The sequence below is a fragment of the Procambarus clarkii genome, chromosome 6, assembly GCF_040958095.1.
Source record: "Procambarus clarkii isolate CNS0578487 chromosome 6, FALCON_Pclarkii_2.0, whole genome shotgun sequence".
NCBI lineage: Eukaryota > Metazoa > Arthropoda > Malacostraca > Decapoda > Cambaridae > Procambarus > Procambarus clarkii.
The window spans coordinates 10,252,561-10,264,960 of NC_091155.1; the positions used below are offsets into that span (position 1 = coordinate 10,252,561).

The 12,400-nt window shown below is 42.6% G+C and overlaps 1 protein-coding gene across 5 annotated transcripts in view; it reads left to right on the top strand.

Annotated features, from left to right (window-relative positions):
• The window catches only part of LOC123752639 (uncharacterized), a 121,211-nt gene that overhangs the window by 58,087 nt on the left and 50,724 nt on the right, over window positions 1–12,400 (top strand). For 4 of the 5 annotated variants that reach the window (XM_045734679.2, XM_069305642.1, XM_069305646.1 and 1 more), the window contains exon 4: window positions 4,845–4,988. The exons of the other annotated variant lie outside the window; for it this stretch is intronic. In XM_045734679.2, coding sequence (XP_045590635.1) covers window positions 4,845–4,988 — 144 coding nt within the window. The remainder of the gene's footprint in view (window positions 1–4,844; window positions 4,989–12,400) is intronic. 5 annotated transcript variants of the gene reach the window in all.

Below are 12,400 nucleotides of genomic sequence, written 5' to 3' on the forward strand. Positions count from 1 at the left end.
GCAGGACTGGTCGAGGTGGGGGTTCCTGTACCTCTTTTCCCCGGTTCGACTGCTGCTCCGGGTCTTGGCTCGCTTGGAGACTTACCAGGGTCGCGTGATCCGCTTGGCCCCTTGGTGGCCGGCCCAGCCATGGTTTCAGGCGCTGCTTGCTCGGTGTCCGAACTCGGAGGTTTTTCCGCGGCTCCGCCTTTTTCAGGAGATCGGGCCAGTCCGGTACGAGACTGGTTCGCTCTTCTCCGCGAGTCTTCGCGTTTGGTGTTTTTGACTCATGTTTATCACCATCTTTATGGTGAGCAGGTGGCTTCCTTGTTGATTTCTCACCTGCGAGTTTCCTCTCGGCGGCAGTATGAAATTTCCTGGTGGTCCTTCCGATTCTTTTTGACCCTTCGTCGTTGCTCCTCGCTTTCGGTTCGGGTGGTGTTGTCCTTTCTCTCTTGGTTGTTTCAGGAGCGTCATCTTATGCCTAATACTGTCGCCTCGTATCATGCGGCGCTGGCGGAGCCGCTGCAGCTTGCTTTCGGTATTGATGTTACTTCTGTGCCGTTTCGCAAGCTGTCTCGGGCGTTGTTTCACCTCCGGCCTGCTCATGCGCCGCCTGAGCCGTCCTGGTCTTTGGACAGAGTGCTCGTCTATCTTTCCACTCCTCGTTTTGTGGTGGCCCCTTCGGTTTAAGATTGCTTTGCTAAGGCTCTTTTTCTGTTGGCATTAGCCTCTAGGGGTCGTGTGGCGGAGCTTCATGCTCTTCTCCGGCGCAGGGGTTTTTGCTCCTTTGGTCGTGGTCTTCGGTTTGTTCGTTTGCAGCCGTCTCCCTCTTTTCTGGCAAAGAATGAGACTGCTGCTTTCCGGAGGGGTCCTTGGGTTGTTGATGCGTGGTTTGTCAGGCCGGGGGTTCACCATGTATTGTGTCTGGTTGCGGCCCTCCTCCGTTATCTGCGCGCCACGGCTTCAGTGTCCGGGGACGTGCTTTGGGTTGATCCGGTTTCCCTTCTTCCTTGTTCGTGGGTTCGGGTCTCTCAGGTCGTCCGCAGGATCATTAAATCCTGCCAGCCTGCGGTCTATCCCCATGCCCATGACATTCGTAAGTTCGCTGCTCTTGCTGCCGTCTTCGGCAATATGTCTTGGACTGACATTCGGGCGCGGGGATTTTGGCGGTCGAACAGGGTCCTGGCTGCACGCTACCTTGTTAACGTTCCTGGGTCCAGTCGGGCCTGTGTTGCCTTAGGTCGGCGGTTGCGGCCCGTGGTCTCGGCTTCGTCTTGAGAGGTGGAGCACCGACCGCCTCCCGGGTAAGTGCCCTTGGTTTTTCTTGGTAGTCTTTGGTGAGGTAGCTCCGGGGAGCCGCAGGGGCTCCCCCCAGAAAACCAGCATTGAATGTAATGAAACGCCATTTTCTGGGTGAGTCCCGGAGGCTCCCCGGCATCCCTCCCGCCCTCCGGTCAGCGGTTTTTCGCGGTTTTTGATATCCAGCCTCAGAACTGGGGTGTGGATCGCCGGCTCGGGGGTCTGGGGCTCCCCCTTCCCCCTCCCGGGGAGGGGGGAGCTGCGCAAACATGCGGCGCGGCTCGTGTGACGTCATGCTAGTTTGCTTGTTTTTCTTTTGGGGAGTTCTGTCCACTCGTTTGTCTATTTTGTTGTTAACCAGAATAGGGGTTTGTTTTGGGGCGCTTACCTTTCTGGGTGCCTGTCCCGGTCGATGGCAGATATGGAATGCTCCAAATCACATGTGCATTCTATGGGCCATTGCTCTCCGTGCCTCTCTGAGGGGTCCAGGTTCTGGCTCGTGGTCCCCGGTAGGCCTAGAACTCCACCCACATCGGCTGATGCAAAATAGTTAGGATATCCATATCAGCCATAGATAGCTCCGGGGAGCCTCCGGGACTCGCCCAGAAAATGGCGTTTCATTACATTCAACGCTGGTTTTTTGTTTTTTGAACATAGAAGCAATTATTATATATTGTGCCATGGGTCCCAAGAAAGTCAGTGGTGAGGTTCATCGTAAGAAAATTGTTCTCAGTGAAGGCAGTCGAGGATGTCTCTTTCTCATTAACCATTAAGCTGCTAAGGGGTAGTGAGGAGATTTACACCCCTGTGCACAAGAAAATTTTTTTTTTTTAAATTATTTCGTCTTCTGAAAATGTTAATTTGGGTTCCCTGAGCATGGGAAAAATAAAAGAAAAATCGTAGGTGACATTTTTTGGGTGCAATAGGCCGAGTAAGTCTGGCAAAAAGTAGGCATTGACAGCGGTCATCAGAGCCGGTCAGCATCACCCGAGTTGACAGGTGGGAGTTGCCACAAAGATATTATCACCTAATTATTTCAATGTCTCTAATTGATTTTTTCTTAGTTTTTTGCAGTAATATTATTCAATAGTGTGTATTGTGATATATTTATATAATAAAAGGGGTGAAGCATCGCTATACTCAAAAGTATGGTGTGCATATTAGTGATTCAATTATTATGTTTATAAAACAATAAACAAATAGTTTTGCTGTTATTACACTCTATACACACATTATATATTAATATCTGCATGTTTTGTTCACCATAACAAACCACTAAGGTGGTATCGTGAGTCGAAAAGCAACGAGGAGTGACCACCACACACCAGCCAGCCACTCGTTGCCACTCCCTCAACAACGCCTCACTCGCCCACTTTCTCCTCCACGACAAATTTTGACATTTGTCGGTGATGCTGTGGTCACAAGCTGAACAGCAATGCTGTTCGCTCATGCTGCATGCACCAGCCTTGGTTGCTCCAACAGTACTGTGGTTCTCATACCGGAAAATATTGCCCACGATTTTTTTTAAACATGGCGTCTATTTACAAGAGCCCTGAGAAAGCTAGTGTGAACCCCATGTAGCTGCGGACCATTTTAATCATGCCTGGCACCCTATGGCGTATATATACGCCATGCACACAGTGGGACATGTTACTCATGGCGTATATATACGCCATGCTCAGTTTAAGGGTTAAAAAAATGTGAGGTATGAGAAGAACTGCAGAGTTTTGTTGAAAAAACTCGCCCAGATAGAGCTGTAGGAGGCCGTTGCATTGACCTTTTAAAAGATATGATGTCTCACTACAGACAAGCGTTAAAATGTAGGGAAAACAAATGTTTTTAGACAGATTCTTAGTAAGACAAGCAAGCAGTGAGCCACAACCAGGTCCTAGTGGTATGCCTGCAAAATGTAGGAGAGAGAGTACCCCAAAGAAGTCATCACTGCCTGATGTTATAATGGAAAGGGAACTCCCCTTCCAGTAACACACTCCTCCTTTCCGTCTTCCATAAGCCAACAAGTCATCAATAAAGGTACGCTATAGCTTGTATATACTATAGTACAATATGTGTGTGTTAGCAACGAGGAGGCCTGGTCGACGACCGGGCCGCGGGGACGCTAAGCCCTGGAAACACTACAAGGTAACTACAAGGTAAGGTGTATTATGTATGAAATATATTTTGATGTTAATATTTTTGGGAGTGTGGAATGGATTAAATTCAATTTACTTTTATTACTTATGGGAAAATTTGTTTCAAGTTACGACCCGTCTCTGGGAATGGATTAAATTCGTAAATGGAAGTACCACTGTAATAGCTTCAGGGAGGTTATCTTGAGATGATTTCGGGGCTTTTTAGTGTCCCCGCAGCCCGGTCCTCGCCCAGGCCTCCACCCCCAGGAAGCAGCCCGTGACAGCTGACTAAGACCCAGGTACCTATTTTACTGCTAGGTAACAGGGGCATAGGGTGAAAGAAACTGCCCATTGTTTCTCGCCAACGCCTGGGATCAAACCCAGGACCACAGGATCACAAGTCCAGCGTGCTGTCCGCTCGGCCGACCGGCTCCTGGCTCCCGGCAGGGAGTCAGCAGGGTTCGCCCAGAAATTGTTGTTTCATTACATTCAAACTGGTTTTTTCTCTGTTAGCTTCAGGGAGGCATCAAGGGCATTTCCCAGAAAACCAGTGTTGAATGCAATGAAACGCCCTATTCTGGGTGAGGCCCAGTGGCTTCCAGATTCCCTCCTCCCTACCACCAGGTGCATCAGTTCATGGCCCATGAGTAACAGACTGAGCGTGGGATGCCAGCTTGGCTCGGATGCCACTGGTTGGTGGGCTGTGTGTGTGGTCTTTGTTTTGTTCCCAGTTTGAATAAACCATTTAGTTTTGAGTGATTCTTTTGTGGTGTCTGTTTCTGTTTCAGTGCTTTGTTTTCATATACCAAGCAGGTGTCTGTTTTCTCTTGTCCACTTTCTGGATGCTTTTCCGATGAGGGTGAGCATCACAGTCCCCTGCTCTCTGTGCCTCTTTGAGTGAGCCAGGTTCTAGCTCTGGTCTCTGATAATCTAAAAGGATGCATATAGTTTGGGCCAAATATTGGGAAGCTATCTGAGCAACATAACTTCAGGGAGCCACTAGCATGCAGCTAGATAGTGCATTTCAATACATTCAACTCTAGTTTTCTTTTCAAAATATTACAGGCTGTTGTGCTGGTTGTGGCTAATGGCTAGTGACTTTACCTTATACTACGTATACAAGGTATTTATATGTACACACACATGCATACCATATGTTAGATTGCATTACAAAAAATCACCCAAAGTGAAGATTTTATTGTATATATTTCCCTCTGAATATAAGGAAATTGTCTCAATGTGTTCAAGAGGGTACTTAATTAAAATATATGTAAATGTTGTGTACAGAATTGGCCTGGATGTGGTGCCTATATCAGACAGCAATCCAACAGCAACAGGCTGATGGATCGTGCCATCAATGAGAGGCAATGATTCCAGGAACCTCTGCAGTGTAACTACCGTAAAGACCATTAATATTTGTGTTGGTAATGACAGGAACAGGACACCATGAAGAAGGAACTACAGGTTAGTTCAGAGGCAGGTGCAACAGCTGCCCCTGTATACTTGGGAGGTTCATCCATCATTGTCAAGAAGAAAGGTATACCCATTGTTGGAGGAATATCTCTGAACAAACTAACTGTAAGTAACTGTAACTAGTAACTGAGGTATGTAATATCAAAATTCGAGTCTGTTATATTTCTGTATTAACCCTTAAGCTGCTAAGGGGACCTGAGGAGATTTACACCCCTGTGCACAAGAAATTTTTTTTTTAATTATTTCATCTTTCTAAAAATGTTAATTTGTGTTCCCTGAGCACGGGATAAAACAAAATCGTAGGTGACATATTTTGGGCGCAATAGACCGAGGAAGTCTGGCAAAAAGTGGACGTTGACAGAGCGGTCGTCAGAGCCGGTCAGCGTCACCCGAGCTGACAGGTGAGAGTTGCCACAAAGATATTATCACCTAATTATTTCAATGTCTATGATTGATTTTTTTCTTAGTTTTTTGCAGTAATATTATTCAATAGTATGTAGTGTGATATATTTATATAATAAAATGGGTGAATCATCGCTATACTCAAAAGTATGGTGTGCATATTAGTGATTCAATTATTATGTTTATAAAACAATAAACAAATAGTTTTGCTGTTATTACAATCTATACACACGTTATATATAAATATCTGCATGTTTTGTTCACCATAACAAACCACTAAGTTGGTATTGAGAGACGAAAAGCAACGAGAAATGACCACCACACACCAGCCAGCCACTCGTTGCTGCTCCCTCAACAATGCCTCACTTGCCCACTTTCTCCTCCCACCATCCTGTTCTATACTTTATTCACAATATACAGACGTTATATATAAGTATCTACATGTTTTGTTCAACACAGCTGTACAACTAAGCTGATATAGTTAGTTCAGGCACTAAGAGTCGTTGCTACGCACAGTCAGCTGGCGGCTCCCTCACTCATTCAAGGTCACATACACTAAACTTTCTCCCCCAACAATACCATTTGTGGAGTTATTACACTACAGTATATACAAACATTATATATAAGTATCTATATGTTTTGTTCACCACAACTGTACAACTAAGCTGATATAGTTAGTTCAGGCATTAAGAGTCGTCGCTACACACAGTCAGCTGGCAGCTCCCTCACTCATTCAAGGTCACACGCACTAAACTTTCTCCCCCAACAATACTGTTTGCAGTGTTACAGTATTACACTATAAACACATATTATATATAAGTATCTACATGTTGTATGCACAGTAACTGTACACCTAAGCTTGTAGAGTTGTAGAGTGCCCAAAGAACATAGTGGGCACCCTCTACACAGCCAGACAAGTCATGCAGACGACGTCACCTCCGTCACCCAAATGGCTCCTCCCAACATAATCCTTTTGCTGTTATTACACTAATACACACATTATATATAAGTATCTATACTTGTGTTCACCATAGAGAACCACTGAGCTGGTATGGTGAATGCAGACAATAACAGGTGGCCACACAGTCAGTAAACGATGCTATCTCCCTCCGTTCCTCAGCATTACTCCCACAGCGCTTATTATCACAACAATTCAGCTATTATCACAATCCTGGTCATTTTTATCACAGTCATACTGTACTGTCATCGCTAAATAATAGCAATTATATATTTATTTTTACATTTTTTGGCGATGCTGTGGTCACAAGCTGAACAGCAATGCTGTTCGCTCATTCTGCATGCGCCAGCCTTGGTTGCTCCAACAGTACTGTGGCTCTCACACCGGAGAATATTGCCCACAATTTAAAAAAAAATGGCGTCTGTTTACAAGAGCCCTGAGGAAGCTAATGTGAACCCTGTGTAGCTGCGGGCTACATTTGAAATATTGTCTGGCATCCTATGGCGTATATATATGCCATGCGCACAGTGGGACATGTTACTCATGGCATATATACAGTGGTACCTCGCATAACGATTGCCCCAAAAGGCGAACATTTTGGGTAACGAACAGCCCAATCGGCGTCAAATCATCCCATATGGCGAACGCTCGTTTGAGTAACGTCAACACCACATGGTGGGGTCGCGCTGCTTCTTGCACATTCTCGGATGCCTCTGACGATGCACATAAATTATGTTGAACCGGTATGAACCATTTTTTTTTAATTTGAATATTGTTCTTGTTTAAAGATACTAATGATGCTGGGATATAAAGGGGTGACTGCTGAGGTGTTGCAGAGTATTGATGTTTTTGTAGAGAAAAAGAAATGAAATTTCTGAAATACAACAAATGTCAAAAAGGTTCGTTCGGTGTACGGCAGGTAGGCTGATCCATTATAAGTCTTTTTTTTTATCAAATGCATTCCATTTGTATTGTATTTGTCATTTACGTCTCAATAATGGAGCAGCCTACCATACATACACTGAACAAACCTTTATGATATTTTCCTTTCTTGAAAATGTGTTCAATATTTATTTTTCATTTGTCTTATAGCAAAAGATTCGTTCGGTGGTCGTCAGGTAGGCTGCTTCATATTTTTATATAAAAAAATGTAAATAATAAAAAAATGAAGAATTTTGAAAACCAGAACAAATGTCAAAAAGTTTCGTTCAGTGGTCTACAGGTAGGCTGCTCCATGTTTTTTAACCTCTGCACCGCGCAGCGGGTTTCGGCAAAAACTTCTTAATGCAAATGGCAAGGACATATTTTTGTTGTTTTTATAAATATTCAGGTAAAGTTAATGTCAAAATGTTTCCAAACTCAACTATTTTCATTTAAAAACACAAGAGTAATGAAAACATTAAAAAACATTAAAATACTGTATATCCTAATTAAATAAAAATTAGCACAACTCTCAGAGCGCCTAAAGGCACTTTGCGCAGTGCAGTGGTTAAATAAAAAAATTAAAAATTAAAAAACAGTTGAAACAATTTGAAAAATGGACAAATGCCATGACGGTTTGTTCAGTGTTTGTCGGGTAGGCTGCTCCATTATTGAGACGTAAGTGACAAATACAAAACAAATGGACCACATTTGAAACAAAGAAAGATTGTCATAATGGAGCAGCCTACTCAACAAACACTGAACGAACCTTTTGTTATAACAAATATGAAAGACTAGGGCTGCTGGCTGGGTTAGTACTGCGTGAGCAACAATTTGTGGCACACGTGCCTCTGGCTCCCAAACACCTGTCCGACATGGTGATGAATGATTGCGCTCAAATGGTGAAATTCAGACCTTATTGTTTGAAGAACATAAGGGTCATAATATTGGTGAAGCTAGGCGCAATAAAGACTTAACACAACGGTCGGCTGCAAGTGATACAGCACCTATGAGGATGATACAGCGAGCGTATCCAGTTGTAGCTCTGAGCCCCACCCTTGTCATCTCCAATTTATATAGATGATACATAGATGAATAATTTTCTGCATTCAGTGATGATGCATCTGATACAAGTAGCATAGATGAACAGTGTTTGCAGCTTCCATGGTGGTGTTTCCATAGATATTTTCAAGAATTCCTGAATCTCTTCCTGACTGACGGACACTCTTTGAGACTAGCTGAATCTCTTTCTGTGTGGGACCTTAAAAAGCGATCTTTTCAAGACTACCTTACAATTTGAGCTTTTCCTATAATCGTTTCAATACTACCTTATGCTTTACAAGCTTGGCTACATACCACCTACAAGTACTAAAGCCAAGGGTGTACGTGAGTGCGTTATTTGCAAGCACACAGAACGATGAAACAGGAAGCAAAAATCTATCTGCAGCTGGTGCAATAGAGCAAAGTCGTGCTGTGTACCATGAACTACTCCGTTGATTATTACATCACTCCAAAGTACTGAGTGTGTAATACAATGTGTTACTGTGTAAATAGTATGTGAAACTGTACATATTGTAATTTTAGTGAATTTTTTCCACGTAATATTGTGACTAAACATTTATTGTGGACATTTTACTGACACATGCATCACAGTTCCATGGAACCATATGAATGTTCTACTGTATACATATTGTAAAGGTCACAAATATACATCATGTACGATAAAAGAAACAAATAAAACCACATTGGAAATACATAGAACAAATATTTGAAAATACATTTGTGGCAACACGCAGTGCTTGAATGGCCCGCTTGACCGTGTCTGGGAGCTTCACGCACGGGCGACCAGTCCCTGATGACGTCACAGCGCACCTTGTCCTCGTCCTCACAGCCAAAGTAAGTGGAATTTCGTAATTATTTTTACATAGACATGTTCAGAGAAGGGAATTTATCATTTTACAAAGAAACGTGATTTTTTGGGAACGCCTGATGTCATGCACACTTGGGGTAATTTCACAATAAACACAGCACATCACAGTGGTTAAATGGGGACATTAGTTTTGTATGACGTCCGTTTCATATGATGAACATGGTGCCAGAATGGATTAAATTCATTATTCGAGGTACCATTGTATACGCCATGCGCAGTTTAAGGGTGTAACATAATAGGGTAAGATGGTCATAATGAGAAATCATATTGCAGCTCCATGTTCAGGTTCTTCAGTTGTCAGTTACGCTGGTTGTGGAAGACCTTTGCGCTCATTTGCACCTGGGTACTGTCGTGCTTTTCCTGTGCCTTCTGGAGCTGCAATCTGACTAGATCTCAGAAGATGTTGAGATGCTCAGCGGCGCTCCTCTTGCTGTGTTTGGTCTCCACTGTGGTGTCGTCAGTAGAGCTTCATAAGATGTATGCCCCTATTCCTTGCAAGGCAGTAGCCATGTTGTTTACCTCCCAGCTTGTATGTCGACAGGCTATGCTGGCCTCTTACTTGGAGTCAGCCTGAGACCTAGCTGTTATTTCCACCTCAACTATGTTTTGTTTCCGGAGGAAGTTGTGGATGAATTTCTTTTGGGAGCTCCTTAGGCTCCCCAGAGCTACCCCTTGCTGATATGAATGCACAGTGTTTCTTCACTTGAACAAACTATATGGGGCAAAGCCGATTCGTTCCAGTGCGAAATTCATTCCATCCATCCAGCCCCAACAACCCTTCTTCTTCAAAAAAAAAAAAGAAAAAGAAAAAAGTTTTAGTTTTTTCTCCTTTGTTTATTATCTGATGTTCTTTTAACCTTTACATCCTGGAGAATGCATACCTGTCCCTAACTACGTGAAGATAGAATGAAATTGGTCAACAAATAAATCAGCCACAACTCACAGAACTTGGGACTTTTGCAACAGAGGATTTTCTTATATTTCTTCGGCATCTTTGTTTAGTTAGTTTAAATCTATGACCTCTTGTTCTTGAAGTTCCAGGTCTCTGGAATTCTTCCCTATCAATTTTATCGATTCCTGTTACTATTTTGTACATAGTGATCATATCGCATCTTTTTCTTCTGTCTTCTAGTTTTGACATATTTAATGCCTCTAACCTCTCCTCGCAGCTCTTGCCCTTCAGTTCTGGGAGCCACTTAGTAACATGTCTTTGCACCTTTTCCAGTTTGTTGATGTGCTTCTTAAGATATTGGCACCATACAACCGCTGCATATTCTAACTTTGGCCTAACAAAAGTCTTGAACAATTTCTTTAGTATTTTGCCATCCATGTATTTAAAAGCAATTCTGAAGTTAGAAAGTGTAGCATAGGCTCCTCGCACAACGTTCTTTGTGGTCCTCAGGTGAGTTTTCTATTTAGAACCACCCCTAGATCTCTTTCTTTATCAGAATTCTTTAAAGAGTTCTCACATAATTTATTGGTTGTGTGGGGTCTATGTTCTCCAATTCCACATTCCATAACATGGCATTTATTCACATTAAATTCCATTTGCCAAGTGTTGCTCCATATACTTATTTTGTCCAGGTCTTCTTGAAGGGCATGACAATCATCTAGGTTTCTTATCTTCCCTATTATCTTAGCATCATCAGCAAACATGTTCATGTAATTCTGTATTCCCACTGGTAGATTGTTTATGTAGACAATGAACATTACCGGTGCAAGAACTGATCCCTGTGGTACTCCACTCGTGACATTCCTCCAATCCGATACCTTGTCTCTGATTACGGCCCTCATTTTTCTGTCAGTTAGGAAATTTTTCATCCATGTTAGTAGCTTACCTGTCACCCCTCCAATATGTTCCAGTTTCCAGAACAACCTCTTATGGGGAACTCTGTCGAAAGCTTTTTTTAGGTCCAGATAGATGCAGTCAACCCAACCATCTTTTTCCTGTAAAATCTCTGTGGCTTGATCATAAAAACTGAGTAAGTTCGTTACACAGGATCTTCCAGATTAAAAACCATACTGTCTGTCTGATATTATATCGTTTTCCTCCAGGTGTTCTACCCATTTAGTTTTAATTATTTTTTCCAATATTTTGACTATTACTCTTGTAATACAGGTATATAATTACGGGGGTCTTCCCTGCTTCCACTTTTGTAGATTGGAACTACGTTAGCCTTTTTCCACACATCAGCTGCAACTCCTGTAAACAGGGATGCCTGAAAAATCAGTTGAAGTGGAATGCTGAACTCGGGTGCACATTCTCTCAGAACCCATGGTGAAACTCCATTTGGACCAACTGCTTTGTTCTTACTTAGCTCCTTGAGCATTTTTTCCACTTCGTCTCTAGACACCTCTATGTGCTCTATGTTGTTCTCTGGAATTCTTATTGTGTCTGGTTCCCTAAAGATTTCATTTTGTACACACTTTGGAACTTTTTGTTTAGTGTTTCACACATTTCCTTTTCATTTTCCATGAATCTGTTTCCCATTTTCAACCTCTGAATATTATCCTTTACTTGCAATTTGTTGTTTATGAATTTATAGAATAGACCTGGTTCTGTTTTACATTTGTCTGCAATCCCTTTTTCAAAATTTCTTTCTGCCTCTCTCCTCGCTGCCGTGTAGTTGTTTCTCGCATCTTTGTATCGCTGGTATGTTTGGGGGTTTAGCCTCTTCCTGTATTGATTCCATTTTTGTGTCTTTTGGTCTCTGGCCCTCTCGCAATTTCTTTTGAACCAATCCTGTTTTCTAGTTCTGCATCTCTGTTTTGGTATAAATTTTTTTGTGCCTTTATCATATATTTCACAAAACTTGACATACATCTCATTCACTTCCTTGCCTAGCAACAAGTCTGTCCAATTATACTCACTAAAAATTTTCTAAGGTCACCATAATGTCCTCTCCTGAAGTCAGGTTTTTCAACTGCTTCAACCTCCTTATTTTCTTCCAGATTATAACACATTGCATACTTTATTCCCAAAATGTCATGGTCATTTTTACCCAATGGAGGAAGGTACTGAATGTCAAATATCTCTTCCTCCTTCCTGGTAAATATCAAATCTAGCATGGAGGGAACGTCCCCTTCCCTCATCCTCATAGCTTGTTTAACATGTTGATACAAGAATGTTTCCAGGATGAGGTCTACAAATCTACAGGTCTAAAAATCTTCTGTTTTAGCTTCATATGCTTCCCAGTCTATGGATTTCAAAACAACAAACTGTAAACTGTAAAGAACTGTAAACAAGTCGTGCAGACGACGCACCTCCCTCACCAAAATGGCGGCTCCCAACCTACTCCTCTCGCT